Source organism: Manis pentadactyla, chromosome 16 (genome assembly GCF_030020395.1).
Source record: "Manis pentadactyla isolate mManPen7 chromosome 16, mManPen7.hap1, whole genome shotgun sequence".
Lineage (NCBI taxonomy): Eukaryota > Metazoa > Chordata > Mammalia > Pholidota > Manidae > Manis > Manis pentadactyla.
In genome coordinates this window covers 22,415,708-22,434,503 of record NC_080034.1, presented here as the reverse complement: position 1 = coordinate 22,434,503, position 18,796 = coordinate 22,415,708, and the positions used below count along the sequence as shown (strand labels likewise).

General features: G+C 44.3%; 1 protein-coding gene and 1 long non-coding RNA gene across 6 annotated transcripts in view; one reads left to right on the top strand and one right to left on the bottom strand.

Moving 5' to 3' along the window:
• The first annotated feature begins 8,429 nt into the window (after positions 1-8,429).
• TFAP2B (transcription factor AP-2 beta) overlaps positions 8,430-18,796 on the top strand; it is a 28,652-nt gene continuing 18,285 nt past the window's right edge. For 2 of the 5 annotated variants that reach the window (XR_005030962.2, XM_057493789.1), the window contains exons 1-4: positions 8,430-8,639; positions 11,568-11,594; positions 12,799-13,257; positions 17,974-18,034. Coding sequence is in view for 4 of the 5 variants with exons in the window: in XM_057493789.1 (XP_057349772.1) it covers positions 8,559-8,639; positions 11,568-11,594; positions 12,799-13,257; positions 17,974-18,034 (628 nt within the window). In the remaining variant the exon portion in view is untranslated. Of the gene's footprint in view, positions 8,640-9,356; positions 9,563-9,948; positions 10,241-11,567; positions 11,595-12,798; positions 13,258-17,973; positions 18,035-18,796 lie in introns of those variants that run through there. The other 3 variants (XM_057493791.1, XM_057493790.1, XM_036916405.2) reach the window with 3 other exon arrangements.
• LOC130681218 (uncharacterized) lies at positions 11,407-13,300 on the bottom strand. The gene is made up of 2 exons (XR_008994293.1): positions 13,166-13,300; positions 11,407-11,797 (listed from the first exon to the last, which is right to left on the bottom strand). It is a non-coding gene; the product is annotated as an uncharacterized LOC130681218 (long non-coding RNA).

Genomic DNA, 18,796 nt, shown 5'->3' with positions numbered 1-18,796 from the left:
GTCGCACAGGCGGGCTTCCTGCCTGGCATTATCCGTCCTGGACGGCGGTCGCCCAGGCTCTGCTCCCATCCTGCAGGGACTGGCAGTTCACCACAATCAAAACTGCCCTGTTCAGTTCTTCAGAAATTTAGAAAAAACCTTTCTCACACTGACTTAAATCAGCCTTCAGGGGTAACATCTCTCTGTTGATCTTTATACTGTATCTTTAAAAGAAATGAGACTTCTTGCACCTAAAATGCTTTCATCACATTTGGGCCAGCCACTTTCTGTATATATATATGAGACAAACACTGACTTTTTCCTCAGTTTACTCATTCCCCAAGACCAACCCCAAATACTGGAAGACAGAGTTCATATCCCTAAGTTTTCATGTTCTCGGGTATCTATCCCAGTTTTCTCAACTCTTTCTCCCTTGACTCGGCTTCCTACACTTTCTCCAGTCGGGTTGCTTTCTTTGAGAGACTTTTGGATTTACCAATGGCAGCCTTCAAGCAGGCCAGCCCTGGTGAACACAATGTCTGAAATGCAGTGTGACCAGCCTACGAGGACTGTGGGATCACATCTTCTCTGGACTTGAACACATGATTTTTACTAAGCAAACTGGGATTTCACTCACTATCTGTGTTTATCAGTTTCAATCATTGCTAGGTATAATGCTGAAAAGTAAGTATCGTGTTTCAAAAAATGTCACGGCCATGAGCCATGGAAAACTGCTGGTATGTCCATATTTTTCCTCTGATAGTCTCTGCTCCTCCCCTTCTCATTTATGTTTGCATTACTTTTGTGTTTGTTAAACTATGGCCTTGGGGATTTGTTCCAGAATATTAGCCTGCCAAAATATTTATTTAATCCCTCTTCTGTAATCCAGTGTACTGACTAGTCTCCAATGTTTAACACCTGAAAAATAATAAACACATCCTCTAGTTCTTCTTCTGAGTCACCATTTTAAATATATATATATATATATTAGAAAGAATAAGACTAAGGACAAAGTCCCTTGGCAAACTATTGGAGCAATTGCCTCAAATTGGTTTTCATTAATCAGTCAGCCTCTTTGGGGGAGAGCTACTCAAATAGCCTTCGGTCTGTGATGGTAACGGGAGATACAGCGTAACGAGCATTTTCCTGATGCTGGAGGTCATAAGTATTTTTATGTGTATTATCTCATTTAATCATCAGGACCACCCCCATGCGATGCCCTTATATATGGAACTATGTTTCATATAATGAAATTGAGGCTCAGGGAGGTTAAGTAATATTCCTGTTCTCCAAGGGAGTAAGTGGCAGATCTTGACGTCCCACTCCAAAGCTCATGTTCTCGGTCAAAAGGTAGATAGCCTCCAAACACCACAGCATCACTCGACTCAGATTGGGGAGCCAATGGAAAACATTTTAAAAGTCCCCATGAGCTCCAGACACATTATGTCCTGATACTCACTTGTAGATCTATAGCCAAGGGAAATGAGAGGACACAGAACATCCTTCCTGAATCCATGCTGCCTCCTTTCTCTTCCAGAGTGTATGACTAACCACTCTGACAACCTAAACTATCACTTTTCTGGTGAAACAATAGCATGGTTCCTCACCTGTAGTGTCTAGTACCCATCTTTTCCCCTGCTTTCTGAAAAATGAAGTGTTTTCCAGCCTCTGTTATTAGACATTGCTTCCCTTCTGCATATTTTATCAAAGGTTATGGACCATACATTCAAGATCAAAACTGCAAACTCTTAGTACATTAAGATGTAATTCTTCTAGACTTAGAGGCTTCACCTCTTCGAGCGCTTATTAGGTAAAGTACTAAAATGGTATCCTCTTCCTTCAAGCTGTGTTTTTATCCTTTCTTTGTTTTCTTATAAAATGATAGTCCTAAAAATTTTGGTGTGTGATTAGCATTTATCAGAAGATTGGGGTCAACTCTTTAAAACTCCCTCTTAGAGGGTCCCAGAGAGCTGAAACTTTTGCTGCAACATGTTCGAAAAGGAGCCACTTTAATTTTAAACTTTCCATTAATTGTTGTTTGATGCTTTCATGAATTTCATAAAGTCCATTTCTAAGGAAGAACTTGGCTATCACCCAGTAGATGTGCCTCATTTTATAGATAAGAAAACAGACCCATATATGACAAAGGAGGCAGGAATATACAATGGGGAGGTGGCAGTCTTTTCAGTAAATGGTGTTGGTAAAAAACCGGACAGCTACATGCAAAAGAATGAAATTGGATCACTGGCTTACATAATACACAAAAATAAACTCAAAATGGATTAAAGACCTAAATATAAGACTTGAAACCATTGAAGTCCTAGAAGAAAACATAAGTAGTACACTCTTGAACATAAGCATTAGAAATTTTATTTCTGGATATGTCTCCCTAGGCAAGGGAAACAGAAGCAAAAATAAAAAAGTGGGACTACATCAAACTAAAAAGCTTCTGCACAGCAAAGGAAACCATCAGCAAAATGAAAAGACAACCTACTGAATGGAAGAAGATATTTGCAAATGATATATCTGATAAGGGGCTAATATCCAAAATATATAAATAACTCATACAACACAGCACCTCAAAAAATAATAATCCAATTGAAAAATGAGAAGAGGACCTGAATAGACATTTCTCCAAAGAAGACATACAGATGGCCAGCAGACACATGAAAAGATGCTCCACATCACTAATCATCAGGGAAATGGAAATTAAAACCATCATGAGGTATTACCTTACACCAGTCAGAAAGACCACTGTCCAAAAGACAAGAAATAATATGTGTTGGCAAGAATGTGGAGCAAAGGGAACCTTCATGCAATGTCGGTGGGAATGTAAATTGTTGCAGCCACTAGGAAAACAGTCGAGAGGGCGTCTCAAAAAACTACAAATTGAATATCATCTAACCCAGTGATTCCACTTCTGAGAATTCACCTGGATAAAACAAAATAACTAATTCAAAAAGATCTATGCACTCCTGTATTTATTGTCACATTATTTACAGTAACCAAGTTATGGAAGCAACCTAAGCATCCATCAAAAGATGAACGGATAAAGATGTGCTACATATACACAATGGAATATTACTAAGACATAAAAAAGAATGAACTCTTGCCACTTGTGACAACATGGATGGACTTACAGGGTATTACACTAAGTGAAATAAGTCACATAGAGAAAGACAAAGACCATATTTCACTTATGTAGTATTTAAGAAACAAAATTAAAGAACAAACAAAACAGACTCATAAACACAGAGAACAAATTGGTCGTTGCCATAGGGGAGGGGTTAGGAGGATGGAAGAACAGGTGAAGGGGATAAAGAGATAAAAACTTCCAGTTATAAAATAAGTCACAGGAATGAAACTACAGCATAGGGAATACAGTCATTAATACTGTAATATCTTTGTACATAGATGGTAACTCTACTTAATGTGGTGAGGATTTAGTAATGTATATAATTGTCAAATCACTATGTCCTACATCTGAAACCGAAGTAATATTGTATATCAACTATGTTTCCAAGTTTTAAAAGAAAAAGAAAGCAGACCTGGAAAGGTCAAAGGACATGCCCAAGGCAACACAGGTGGAAAGTAAAAGAATCATCTTATGTTAAAGAAATAAAAAGTCAGAAAGTGAATATTCTCTATTTTTATCAAAATGCATAAATGAATTTTAGGAAGTAGTTCCATTGTAATGTTAATTTCTCCCAAATGTCCCTTGTACTTAAGAGACACTTCAGCCCTGATGTTACACATTGTATGTGTTTATTCATGCTTTAAAGGTTATATTTCTGCTCTACATCTTTCCATGTCTTTATTTGCAAATTTTTCCTCACAGATATGTATTGGTCTATTGGTTGCATTTTGAAACCAAATTGTTTAGTGTTCTCACCCATTGAGATAGCTCCTTCTTAAAGCAATAATATGGAAAATGCCCACAATGAGAGAAATACCTGTCTTCCCACATTAGTCACGCCAGAGAAGACGCGCACCTCTCACATTTTGTATATGAAATATACACTGGTATTGGAAACAATTGTTCTATTGCTGTTTGCATCATTTACTCCACACCCCCCATCCCATCTTCCGTTCCTTAACCTCTTTATCTCCAGGAGATAGAAGTATGAAAACTTTCCCCTCGGCAACTTCATACCCCTCAATTAAACAAAAGCATAAGGTCTCAGAACATCTAATGAAATAAAATTACTACTGCTCCTCAAAACTCAAAGGAAAAAGTAAGAGTTTCCACAATCATAGTTATTTTCATTCTTACAAGTGATTTCAACTAAGTATCACATTACAAATTCACAAGTGTACCATTGATTTAATATTATGGTTAAAGTAAAAAATGCTACTTCCTTTTCAGTGTTTGCCTCAATTTGTATAATCATGAAGCATCCATCTATAGAGAGTTCCACCCTCATTTAATTTTTTAAACATTCTTATGCACCACCAGCCCCTCCTATTTTGCTCATACCCAGATCACTAAAACTGATATGGGGTTACAGCCCTATAAACGCAAGGGCAGGTGCTTGAATGGTAATTTCACACATCCTACAATAGTTTTCCCAAATTTACGTTAAAAATACATAATTGTGGTTCCAACAAAATATGGGAAAGTGTCAAGATAGAAACATGGCAGAAAAAGAGACCATCACACACACAAAAAAGTTCATCTGTCACATTAATCAACTGGGTAGACGATAATTCTTCAGATGAGAAAGAGGTGGGTGTAGGATATGTCGCTCAGTACACGGAAGTTGAAGCTATGAAGTAGCTCGTCCGACTGCCCCGAATGAGGGTCAGGGTGCTGATTTGACACAATAATCCTGATTCTAAGTCTTGGCTTTTCCCTTTGTATTATCTCTGTGCTTGCGGGAGATGGAAAAGGGAAACCCAGGCGGGCCATGAATGTGTAAAAGAAAAAAAGGTAGTTGGTCCGTCAGGCAGCCCCACGGGGAAATTGCTTATGAGGTCTTGAGTGATAAGCACCAAGGCGAGGAATAAGGGAAGGAAGGAAGTCCGAGAATATTAGGTGATTCATAATTAGATTTTTAGAAAACAGGAAACATGAGACATGAGAGCGCTCACGGTTGACGTTGATTTAATGTTAAAAGATGTTTTTAGGTAGTATTTTTTAGTTATATACCTGCGCCGAGAACCGCCAGCAGAGGGCTCCATGCTAGGTGTATTAGCTTTTGATTGGTGTGGCACCTTCGTTAATCGGAAAATATCCCCTTTATCTGAGGCTGGGAAAAGGAGTGTGTTATTAACTCTCCTCTCTGCTGTACAAACGGCAACATAAACGAAAGGGGAAAATACGAGTATAACTCTCTGGGATGTGTCCAGTACGCTTCTATCTGGGCTAGCCTATGCATGCCCCGAAAAATAAATATGGGCATAAGGCAGGACGAAATGAAAAACGAAACACGAAGGAAATGCATGTTTCACTCGTTTATTTTTCGCTTCAAAACCGCAGTCTCTATTACCTTTGGGCTCGTTGTGGTTTGCATGTATTGAGTCTTCGCGGGAATCTTTTCCTACATCACGTGGAGTTTAAAGCAAAATGCACCAAAGGGAACAAGAAAAGACGGCTCAAGATAGGAAAATTTTCTCAGTAGAGATTGAGCTTTAATTTGTATATTTTTCCAGGCGTTTGAACTTTTTAGGTGTGAAACAATAGCTCCTAAAATAAGTAGGTGTAATAAGAACTGGACTTTTAAAATGCCCTTAGCCACAGGTCAAGAATCTAAATAAATCGCCGAAAAAGAAATCGAGTTGCCGTGCAGGATCTGCTTATACAAAATACCGACAGAGGGCGCTGTTGCCCGTTCAATGACTGAAGGAAGGCTCCCTAGGAAAGATTCCCCTTGCAATTTCTAGGATTTTTTTTAATAATGCCCACGTTGAAAAATTGACTCGAGATTTAATTATCGCTATGTATGTGTTTCTTTGGGTCTTTCTTTATATATGTGTGTATATATATTTTTTAAATTTGTGCTTCGTTCTTAATAAAAACAGATTTGTTATTTTTAGTTTTCCTAAAAAATTTATATTTGAACCAAATATTTCAAGTCGTTTCTAATTTTAAAAATACCTAATATTAACATAAAATAAAATAACTTATGCGAAATTTAAACTTATACATATATAAGGCCATCAAAGAGTTATACTAACAGTATATAAAATAGTTTTATACATAAAAGTATCCCTCTGAGTTTTTGTTTTAAGATGTATACTTGATTTAGTTTAGACTGATCAATAATATGTCAAAAAGAGATGAAAAAGTGTTAAAAGCAGGTAGAGAAAAAAAGATTTTTTCCATTGCTTTTTATTTGGGTTGAAATCATCTTCAGATTTTAAAAAAAGGTAATGGAGTTATTTATTTGAAAACGAGATGATAATTATTCCCATTAATAAATTTGTGTCTAGAAAATCTGAACTTAAGAGTCTGTAATATCTATCTTGCAGAATATTGACCTGGGACTGATTTTAGTTCTGAGAAGGGTGGAAAGGGAGGGTAAAGCTCATTTCAAGTCCCACCATCAGAATAAAATTAGGAAGAATGCCTTCCCGTGTCCAGACCAGCTCTGGGAGCAAAGAAGAAAATCTCTGTTATTGCTCCCAGAGGAAAGCTGTATAGATTTTGTATGATTTCGGGTGTTAATATTTAAAGTAGAGGAAATAAGGAAGGAAGGGAAGGAAGGAAGGAGGGAAGGGAAGGAAGGAAGGAAGGAAGGAAGGAAGGAAGGAAGGAAGGAAGGAAGGAAGGAAGGAAGGAAGGAAGGAAGGAAGGAAGGAAGGAAGGAAGGGAGGGAGGGAGGGAGGGAGGGAGGGAGGGAGGGAGGGAGGGAGGGAGGGAGGGAGGGAGGGAAACAGAAAGCAGGGAATAAAAGGAGGGAGGGAAAGGCAAAACATAAAAATTAGAACTGAAAATGAAAAAAGGGTTTTATTTCTGAAGACCCTTCTGAAGTACCTTCTTTGTGTTCCTTTCACGTGACATGTCGTTTTTAAAAAACTAAATAAAACATGTGCAGAATTGTTCATTCTGCGTTATATGAAGCGTCTCCCTGGTTTTCGTCGAATGGATGTCCACCACGGTTGTACGGAGCCCTCTCCTCCAAGAGTGCTCGTCCCTGCTCACACCCGGCGCGCTCAGCAGTCGTGAGATTTACACACAACCGCCTTTTGCAGATTCACTCTGATCAGGTTTAATAACTTCCACCCCAAATTGCCCCGTCCCTCCTCATTCCCTCCTGCCACTTATTTTCTGCCGCAGGGACAGAGCTCCTCCACTGGACTTCTTTCCTGGCTGTAGGGATCCTTCTGCACCCTGAAAGGGAGTAGAAAAAGAGGGGGTGGGAAAGAGGGGAATGAGGGGAGTATTCACTTTGTGATGAAATCTGGAAACACTGGATCTTAAAGGACACCCATTTTCAAGGTTTGGTTAACTTTGTTCTTGTTGTTTACGGTTTCCTTTAAAATAAACTATACAAATCACCTTGCTAGGAAAAAAATACAACTCAAAACAAACAGAAAACAGACATCCTAAAATATTTTTCACTGTCTCTTTGAAGAACATTCTGCTTAAATCTTCCAAAGTTTAGGTGATCGTTTCTTAATTCTCCATAAATAAAACCACTTAAAAGTTGTAGAGGACAGATGCAAATATAAAATGTCCTATGCCTCTCTGCAAAGAAGGCTCAAAATTAACATCGTGTGAATGTGTGTGTATGTTGCTCCCAACATCCGAAAAAACACTTCATAAAATGGAGACTCCAGTCAAGAAAAGAATGGCACATGGAATCCGTTGAAAATACTCACAAACAACCCCTAAAATGATAAACGGTACAGACTGAGGTGTTCATACAGTATTTAGGTTTCCAAATACGTTGGACAAAATGACCAGAAAATATTAGAAATGGTCACTGTGGCGAGCTGGCTTTTTTGTTCTACAATGACAGAGGTAGGGCTTTAAAAAAAAAGTTGTGTAGACATCAAACCAGATAGATCGCCCTGAAAATTCCCAAATCCAGCTTTCAAAATTCCCTCTTGCAGAACACACATAAATTGGAGCATTTGTATTTTTAAAAATCTCGGTAATGGTTCCCCTTTTAAAATCTACACAGAAAATGAGGGGCTGTTGACCCCCTGGTTTCTCATTATGAATTGTAAAGACTTTAGTCAGTGCCTACAATGATTCATCATTTTCAATACAGAGGTTTTAATGTGTATATTTATATTAATTGCACTGAACAACTCTCTCTCCTTTAAATGCTTGAGTCTGTAGAGTCTGTGTGACCCAGGGGTGCTTATATAACTAAATGTGGGTGTCTGGGTGTAAATACGTGTTTATGATTTTTATAATATATATGTCTGTGGGTTACATCTAACTCGTGTGTGTGTAATGTTTTTCTCTCTGCTGAGGCTTACTTCTCCAGCCTATTGTTTGAGACAACAGATATAAGTTGCGATGGGAGAGGAGCGTCGGATTTGGTGTGTATCCCCCATTTCCAATTATAGATGGATCATTACAGACAGCGGAGTGCTGAGAAGCCAGACATCTGCTCCTCACATGAATGCACTCACCTCCTAGAGACCAGGCTGCCATCATGCTCTGGAAGCTCGTGGAGAATGTCAAGTACGAAGATATCTATGAGGTGAGCTGACACCCCCAGATGCGTCTTAGAGCTTTGCAGATAGAGAATTGGAGCTTCTTGACACCCCAACTGATAGATATTTTTAAGCTATTTACTCGTAGATTTCCGGTCGGTTTTCTCAGCTTTCTCTAACTTTTAGAAAAGCTGGGTTGGGGAGAACTTCGCTCTTCTGAAAATGTTAAGGACTTTAAGGTTGAAATCTGACTACTTTAACTTAGGAGATTTATTTTATTTTATTTTTCTTTCTCTCTTCCTACACCGCCCCCCCCTTCGGCTCTGATGGGAAATGTGGTGCTACTGAATGTGGGCAGAGAAAACGAGGACTGATAAAGGCGAAGGCTCTCCTCCTTTTGAGCGTGGGAGAGAATCAGGTTTTCAAGCCTCACTCGTAACGGACTCGGGCTTGTAATTTTTATTCTCAATAAAATTTCTGAAACCGGTAACAAACGGATCAAGTAGGGGACGGAAAATTAGGAGGAGGGAGGTAGACAGATGTATAGATGCGTGCCGACAGAGCGAGCCCAAGCCGAGCAGCCGTAGCAGACAATTTTTTTTTCTCTTTTCTTGTGTTTTGCTTCTTTGAGGGTCCTTGCGTCCAAACCACCCCCATGTTTCGGCATTTTTAAGAAATGCTCTGCCCCTGTTCAGTGCGCACGGTTCTTCAGCGCTGAGGCTAGCGCCCCTCGCCCTCGGGCTGCAGGAGACGCCGGGCGGGGTTCGGGCGGCGGCTGGCCGGCTCCGGGGCGCGCGGGCGAGGCGGGCGTCCCGGTGGGGCGCACGGCGGGCCGTGCACGGGCTACCGGCGAGGCCCGCGCCACTTCTCCCGGCGCGGAAGGGCCTCGGCGAGCCCGAATCAGGGGCCAGGGGCCAGGGGCAGCAGCGACTCCTAGCAGACGTCGAGGGAGGGAGGAAATAAAGACAAGGTTGGAGGAAGGCGAAGGGAAAGGCGCAGAGGGGTTAGAGAAGCGGGCGGTGGAAGCCCCCGAGCTGGGCGGCGGAGATCGCAAAGAGGAGAAGTTGGAGAAGGAGGGAGAAGGGGAACAAAGTCCCGGGCGACCGGCGCGAGCGGCGCAGGGTTGGCGGGACGGAGCGGTGGCGGCTGGACGCACAGAAGCTTCCGAGACCTGCGCGGGGAAACACGGCCCGCCGCGCCGGGACCGCTCGGGAGAGCCGGGCAGGCCGCCGCGGTGCCGGGGACCAGGGGAGCGGGACGTGCAGCAGCGGCCGGCCGGCTCCGGCGCTCGCGCCCAGGGCCCCCAGCTCTGCCGTCCCTGACTTCTGATTTCGGGGTGTGCGTGTGTGTGTGTGTGCGCGCGCGCGTGTGAGTTCCTTAGCCTGCCTGCGCAATGATGACTGGGGTTTTCCTTTCCTCTTTGTGGTTGTGTATCGACTGTAACGAAGAGCCGCGCCTCCGCCTGGTGGGGTTTGTTTCGGTTCGGCCTCCTTTCTTTCTCTAACGGGAGAAATAATGGGAAAGTCGAAGGCGCTAGAACTATCCGAAAGAGTGTGAGCGCCCGAAGTGGGCATGCCACTGGCGGGGACGGGGCGGCGGCGTAAATAGTTCGGGGTGTACGCAGTGGGGTTTCAGTGGGTTCTGCAAGGTAAGCGGGGGAACACTCGTTCTTTAAGAAGAGTAAACTGGCTAAATGGGGAACGAGGGAGGGAGAGAAGACAGAAGGGAGGGAGACGGCGAGAAGAGGGAGGGGTGGAGAGGAAGGGGGGAAACAAGAGAATAAAGGGGACGGGGAGGGGATGTTGCAGGGATTCCTTTTTGCCTAAATTTTCAACTCAAGAATATAGAAGAACCCGCAGTCCGGTGGAAGCAGCCTATTTAAGGCCGGAGGAAGGTTGAACTTTAACAGAAATGGCAGTCAGGCCAGTTGAACGGGTTCCTGAATCATCCAAAAAGGTTTTCTGTTGCCCCTGGCTTTGCCTGGAAAGGCTAAGTTGAGTGTACTTCAAGACTGATTGCATATATTTTTAAGTTGAGGTGAAAATCACAGACTGTATGTTCCCTAAAGAGGGAAAGGTTGCATAAGGGGTGAAAAACCCCCATCTCACCTCTATTCTTTAATAAATAAGCATTATCTCCAATATTCAGTCGAAGTCTGCAAACATCACTGTAAACAAGCCGGTTTACTTTTCTCTCCCCTCCAAATGATGAGGCAACGCCTTAGCCTTTTTCTTTATATTCTTTTATTATTATTTCTAAAAATCTGCACTCAAAGCACCGAGGGCGATCAGTTCTTCCCATTAGGAAAGTCCTCTCCAGGAACAGGGACACCTACTTTCTACACAAGCCCCAGCGATGCCTTCCCTCCGTGCCTTGTCCCAAGGAGCAGGGGGCTGCTTTACGCTGTCCCCGGCTCAGTTAATTGAAGTTCTGCCTCTTTCCTGCTAAACTTTTTCCCCAGTCTGCCTTTGCCAGCCCCCTCGTCTGATTACATCTAGTAATTCTCCACTGAATGAACGTCATTTACAATAGTAGGGGAGCTCTGTGCTCGCTGCTGCTTCACGCTCCATTTGTCCTCCATTCTCCCTTTAAAGTACTCGTGTAATATTAATAGTCATGAATATCAATTATTATGAGGCGGTGTAGGCAAGCGGAGGGAGGAAGGGGCGCCGGAGCAGTCTGAGCCCAGCTTCGGGTGGAAGAGGACTGCTTCTGGAGCCCCGAAGAAGGGCAGAAGAAAAGAGGCCAAAAAAAGACAGCAAGAGACCGATAAACAGCTCTGTCTGTGTGTGACAGGCATTGCCAATCTTGTTTGGGGGTGGGGGTGGGGGTAATTTTTTTTTTTTTTTTTGATGGCTTGTCCTGGAAACACCTCAAGCTCGGCTCCTGTGTCCAGCTCGTTTCTCTGCTGGACTCCTGATTTTTTTTTTTAATCTTTGTTTGATTTTGAGCAGTAACCAGGCTTTTTTTTCCAGATGTTAGTCCACACCTATTCATCCATGGTGAGTTTGGATTCACGTTGTACCAGAATTGCATGCTCCCTCCTCTCACTGTCTCTCTGTCTCTCCGTCTCTGTGTGTGTGTCTCACTCTCTGTTTCTGTCTTCCTTTGGGCGCCTTTGGCTTGGTAATTTAGCACCATAATTGGACGAGGCTGCAGCTGCTTCTCTCTGCATTGTGTTCTCCGTCTGAGCTCCATGAGTCAGCTGGGGAGGAGGGAGGCCAAACAGAAAAACTTTTTATTTGTCATTGCAGCTTGGAAATTTAGGTGATTATTTCTCCAAAAAGAATCATGAGGACTTTACCATGGCATTGCCACAGAGGAGAGGGAGAGACCTAAACACCCCATCTCGTAGTGCCCATCTCCGTCCCCTTAGGTGACCACTCCAGAGAGGACCAACAATAAGTTGTCTGGGCTTCCCCCCACCCCCTCCCATCGCAACCCTGGGTCCTTCATTTCTCACCCTGGGGTATAATCGCATTAGATATAGAAAAACAACCTCAGAGAATAACTCCTGAGAACCACAACTGCACTTAACATGGGCTAAGGATATGATTTCGAATGAGATCCATTTCAATCAAACACTATTTAAATGAATTCCTCTCCAGGAGGGAGGAGTGAGGGGGTCCTCAAAGCAAGCAGACTCCTCGGAGCTCCTGGAACTATCAGGCTGTGTGGGGAGCTCCTGGGGAGCCGGCTGGGCTGCCAGTGAAAGCAGAAGTTGGTTTTGAACTGGCGGAGCAACATAGGAAATAGTACGAAGTTGCATTTGCTATGCTTTGGGCCTCCGGAAGAGTTAGAGAAACAGTTTATAACACTGAGAAGAGCAAATACCAAATGTAAGACTCCTGTATTTTGAATTAAAGAATTTAGAACCTCCCTCCACACGTAGTTACTTTACCCTCACCCCTTTTGCTGGCTTTGCACTCCCAATAGAAGGCTCAGATAGTTAAGTGGGTGAATCTCCCCATTATGCCCCCCAAAAGCCTCGCCTTGGAATTGCTGGAATCATGAGCCCTCTGAGTCCAATCGGGAGTATAAGATTCAGACTTTTGCTTTCCCCGTCCCGGGAAGATCACACAGAAAATAGGCTTCTCCATTTGTCGCTTGTATTTTTTTTTTCCTCTCTCTCTCTCTCTCTCTCTCTCTCTCTCTCCCGCCTCCCCCCGCCCCCCTCTTTCTCTCTTTCCTTCTTTCCGCTCCCAGGACCGGCACGATGGCGTACCGAGCCACAGCTCGCGGCTCTCCCAGCTGGGCTCGGTGTCCCAGGGACCTTACTCCAGCGCCCCGCCGCTGTCCCACACCCCGTCGTCAGACTTCCAGCCGCCCTACTTCCCGCCCCCCTACCAGCCGCTCCCCTACCACCAGAGCCAGGACCCCTACTCCCACGTCAACGACCCCTACTCCCTGAACCCACTGCACCAGCCCCAGCAGCACCCCTGGGGACAACGGCAGCGGCAAGAAGTGGGCTCGGAAGCCGGCTCTCTCCTGCCCCAGCCTCGGGCCGCCTTGCCCCAGCTCTCGGGCCTCGACCCCCGGAGGGACTACCACTCGGTGCGCCGGCCAGACGTACTTCTGCATTCCGCGCACCACGGCCTGGACGCGGGCATGGGTGACAGCCTCTCGCTGCATGGCCTCGGCCATCCCGGAATGGAAGACGTCCAGGTAACCACAAACAACAAACAAACGAAACAGACAATAAATAAATAACGAATGCCCCGGGAGTGGGGAGAAGCAACTCCGTCTCTTTTGGCGGAGGTAGTTTCCCTCTTAGAACAGGACCAACTGGACGGAACATAGATAACTGTTTATGGCTGTATAGTGGCAGTTTCTGGAGGTCCAATTATGAAAGCTAGAATCGCTAGAAATGAAATCATGAAGGAGAAAAATACGTATGTGTGTTCTGATGGCTGAGAATCACCAGAATCAAGACTGGACACTTTTGTCTTGCCCCAACTGCCCAACTCCTTCCTGTCCCTTGTGCTTTGTACCAACAAGCTGGGTACCCTCCCCAAGAGCCCTCACCCATCCACCCTATGTCCCATAGTGGGCCTGGCCAGCTGACATGGCAGATGAAGACCTGGCTGCCTAGAGGCTGCGACTGCAGCATGGAGGCGCCTTCCTCTCTAGACTCCTGAGGTTCCTGCTAGATCTGTAAAGACTTTGTTAAGCATGACAATGCAGAGTGGAAGAAAAACGTGTGCTATGTTTATTTCAGCTAGAGCTTACTTTGAATGTCCCATAAGCAGCAGAAGCCCTTTTCCAAGATAACTGAGTTCCAGAGTCATCAACCAAGAAATAGAGTATTTGTGAGAACAGACCCAAAAAGCCCTAATGCTGTTAGGGAGTCCATGAGGATGCCTAGCATTTTGGAGATTCTTTTCACCTTTTGGTCCATGAAAAGACTGTGGATCAATATTCTCCATGTCCCTCTTCAGTCTTCCCCCTCTATTAATACTCTCCTCTTCCCAAAGCCATCATCCTAGTTGAAGAGACATCACGTGTTTGTTTCTTAAAACAAAAGGCTCAAAACACTCCCCCCACCCATCCACTATCCCATCTGCAACCTACACAATAGAGCCTGATTTGGTTGAGAATACTTGGCTAAACTAAACAAAGAAACATCAAAGAAATGACTTCTAAAAACTGTCTGGGTGATTTTGAACAGGTCTCCTTTTGCTCTGTACTTCAGTCTCCAGAAAAGATAAATATGGTTGAAAGGTATTTAATTGACACTTCAGTCTCATTGGCATAGTTGTGTATATTATGCATCATTTTAGACATACCTCTAAAGCAAAAGAAAATGAAATGGGAAAGGGAAAAGGGTACATAAGTCCTTCTCTAACTTTTTGTGGTGGAGGGGATGTGTTTTGAACATTTAAAATGTGGTGACAGCATTTGTGTGTAGTCAATGGTGGTTTATTGTTTTAAAGGAAATTCGGTTATTGTTTCCAAAAATCATGGAATCACCTGATTTGTGGCTAGATTTACCTGTAGTTAATAAGAATGATAGTTTTGTTGATTTAACCCATCTTGACTATTCCTGTCTGGAGATATTGCTCATTTCAGAATATCATAGGAGAAAGGAAATATTTAATAGTTGTTTTTTTTTTTAATGTATTGGGGTAATGTGTCTTGGGGGAAAACTTTTTAAATTAACCTTTTTGGGCACGGTTCAAAGTGCTAGATAATGAAAGTGAATCAACTCATCACCATTGCTGTTGGCAATGCTGACACTGGCCGAGTCACCATCCTGCAGGCCCGAATGGCTCAGGCGACAGAACCCAGGAATTCCCCCAAAGAGGAAATATATTTCTTTGGTTTTAGATCTTTTTTGATTGATTTTTGTAAGATAGAATTGAAAAGCGTTTTGAGTGTTTAGCAAGTGCGAAGGGAGAGAAAAAAAGAGGGCCAGGTCAGGGTGCATTCGGAAGAACATGTTCTTCAAAACGTCGCGCGGCTGGCGGAGTTGTTGGCGGGTCGGGAACACAGCCCGCGGAGGTGGAGGTGGAGAGAGCCCGGAGGAGAGAAGGTGAAGGCCGGGGCCCCCTAATGCTCCCGCCCCACCCCACCTGTGTCCCGTTCCTCCCCCAGAAGCAGCCCAGCTGGTCGTCCGGCTAGGTGCGGAGGCCCGCGGGACTTTCTCCCGATGACCCTCAGGGCCAGAGGTCGCGGGAAATACACCCGCGCCTGTCCCAGGAGGGAAACAGCAGGGTTAGAGACGGTCTGTCTGCGCGGCGATGACAGGCCTCCAGAGGCCGGAGAGTGCTTGACGTGCACAGGGCAGGTAATAAGGAAAAACGGGGTCCGTGCCCCTGCGACCAGACCCCCGAACCCCAGAGGCCGCGCCTCCTCTGCTTCATCTGGGGGAATCCACTTCCGAGTTAGGAGTCTCGGTGCAGGGGCTGCAGTTACCTGCAGCTTCGGACTGGGGTGGCTGCGCCCGACCGGCCTTTAAGAGACCAGAGAGTGCCTGGGCCTGGACCCCGAGGGCCTGGTGTGTTCCGGGTCCCCTATCTCCACCGCAGCCGAAGACGGGGTCCGGAGGGAGCTGCTGGCCGCGGGCCTCCCAGCGAGGGGGACTCACCTAGGCGAGGCTGGGGGTGGTTGTGTGACCCAGACACACGAGGCGCGGAGCCACCGCCCCGACCGTGAGAGGAGAGTAGGAGAGCTAATTAACCAAATGCTTCTAATATTTTTTTAAATGAAACTATAAAACCCTGTCAATTTCTATTTCAATTTACTCACAGGGGCTATTAAACTAGCAAATCGCTGTTTGGTTTCTGGGTATGCTACATTTCACCCATTGTGCGTATGTGAGTGTGGGGAGGGGGGACAGTGTTAAAAACTCAGAAAAACAGCATCAGAAAGAAAGCGGAGGTGAGATGACACCTTGTTTGGAGTTGGTGTGGCTGCCCTGAACGCTTACTTTCTTCTGCCCGTCTTTGCTTTATAACCTCGGGTCACCTCTACTGCCCATGCGTGTGAACACAGAAGGATGTTAAGTCAATCCCCCAACACACCAACACACAGACACCCACAGACAGACAGACAGACAGACACACACACACACACACACACACACACACACACACACACACACTAGTGTCTTAAAGCGACCCCTGGTATCACTTTTAACTAAAGAAGTCTAGTAATTACGAGTCTGAGTTGTTTTTCTGCGCTTCCGCATGCAGTCCTAATTAAATCTTTACGATCCTCCCTGTGACGATTAAGCGCCAGCATGCTGCGTGAATATCCTGTACAAAAACCCAGCAGGCGGCCGTAATTAGATAGAAAATCAGACAAGAGCCTTCTCATTAACTACCACAACTACCCCACGTCGCTGATGAGGCGTATATACATATTTACGTACCGACGTGAGGGTGAGGGGTGGGGCGCACCGTCCCGGCCCGTGAGATCGCCGGTCTGCCCGCCCACAGACACAGGCGAATATTTCTGTCCTGGGTGGACACATCACCCCTGCAGACACGTGAGCAAAGCGAGGAGTGAATCCTGCTTGCGCGTGTGCGTGGTGAGGTCTCCTGAGGAGTTTCCAACAAGTTACCTGAACTATGTTTTTAGGAAGCTTTTTACTGTTTCTCAATATGTACATGGCATGTTACAACACGGAAAACGGTTCTTATGGAGAGTAACAGTTTTCCTCACCTTTCTGAGAACAGAATAGTGACTGCTAAAAACGAAAATATATTAACGTGCACCCCCTCCATGATGAGATCATCTCATTTCTGACGCGTTGCTGGTTTGGGGTAGACAGTCTCTTCCTTGTGATGGACACACGCGCTGCCTGGGGACTCAGGAAGAGGGGGTATGATATGCTGGGAAAACACCTCACTCTCAAGCCCTTTGTTTTCTACTTCTGTATAGAGTGGGTGACAAATTGGTTCAAATTTAGGTGTCTAAGGTTCAAGGAAAGCAGCGGTACATTTCAGAGGGATCCAGCGTTTATTTTCATTGAGGTAGAGAGAGGGAATCTACTACTTTTGGACGCCCTGGGATGCACAACCAGAGCTCTGTTCTCCCGCAACCCAAACAGTAAGAAACGCATACCAACCGCTATTCCCCTCAGAAGTGCTGCCAGCACCCAGAAGAAACTTTCCTTCTCTGGGATGAGACGGTGGCACAGAAGATGAACGCTCTTTGCTATTACCTGGGTAATGACTGGGGGGATCCCGGCTTCGTGTGTGTCTGTGGGTCTGTGGTTACTGCTCGTCACAGGTGTGCCCCTTTCTGGGAAGCTGCAACAGCGGGGGTGGGAGGAGAGCAAATTGTGCAGGTTTCTCCCAAGGATTGTCATGTAGCTGGAAGTCCATAGAGCATAGCGACGTGTACGGACTGCAGTGGGTGTGCGGTCCTGGCGGCTTGCAACCGTGTTCCTATGTGTTGCTGTTTGCATTCCATTCCAAATTGCTCAGACTTTAATTAAAACCCCATAATGTAAACTATTATGTATCTGTAAAAACACTCTGGGGTGAGATGCACTGGGATAGAATAGAAAACAGAAATTGCTCTTACTAATATTGGTGAAAATCAGCTGCCAAATTTTCGCAATTCATAAGAGCAAATAACGTAAAATTGTATGTGTCTATGTAATATCTATGTTTAGTATAATAACTAAACCATTACTGCATCCCAGCTGTCTCTCACAGTTTCCTTTTTCCTCTTCTTCCACTGGAAGAATTTATAATTTGTGTGAATTTCATTTCTATGTTGATTTGGAGGTAATAATGATAATAATAAAACCTCCCTTTGTGAATTAATGTAAATGGAAATAACAGAAACTTCAGTTTGGAATGACATGATTTATGTGTGTGATTCTTTAATATCCAGTCAATTTGAATAGTGATGTTTTTATATTCACAGTCAGTTGAAGATGCCAATAACAGCGGCATGAATCTATTGGACCAGTCTGTCATAAAAAAAGGTATGGATTATTCCTCTCAAGAGTAAGCAAAGTTTTCCTGTGCATTCATGTCTTTATGATGAGTCTTCACTTTGGGGGCATTCATTATTTATAAGACGCAAATGTTTGTACACAATCATAGGACAGCATCTGTCTGGGTGAAAAGGCATGTCGGGAGGAAGGAAACTGCAGGTGGGGGTGGGGAGGGAAAACTGCAGGCAGACACCTCAATGAGGAGAGACACAGAGACAGAGACTGTAGCCATTTTTCTCATGGTGCATTTGGTAGCAATTCTAGATACATCTTAAATAACTGAACTACCATCGTGTATGGAACTGTCTGGGGAACACCACTTTCAAAAATGTGCTACAATTATTTTGGTGATAAGTGGAGTGTTTGCTGAGCTAAACCCTAGATCATTGAGACAGCTCCTTCTCTCCTTGTTTTTGTGTTTGATTTTTTTGGTGGTAATTTTCTTCCCAGTTCTCTGTGTTTTATGAGTTTTCTTAGTCTTATTTTTTTTAATTGTGCCAAATGTGTTGCTAAATATGCACATCTTGAGAAGCTGAGACAGCCTATACACATTTCTAAATCTTCCTACATATGCATTCATGATTTAGTGTGACTGTGGAATCACCCCATACTGTTAAAGGGCATGTGATATTAACAAATGTTTGCAGTCTCTTGTACAGCTGTAAGCAAAATAATTAACTAATTAAACTAATTAAATGTAATTACAATAACTCATTTCGGGCGTTTTGCAGCTGCTTAATTTTTCCCCCT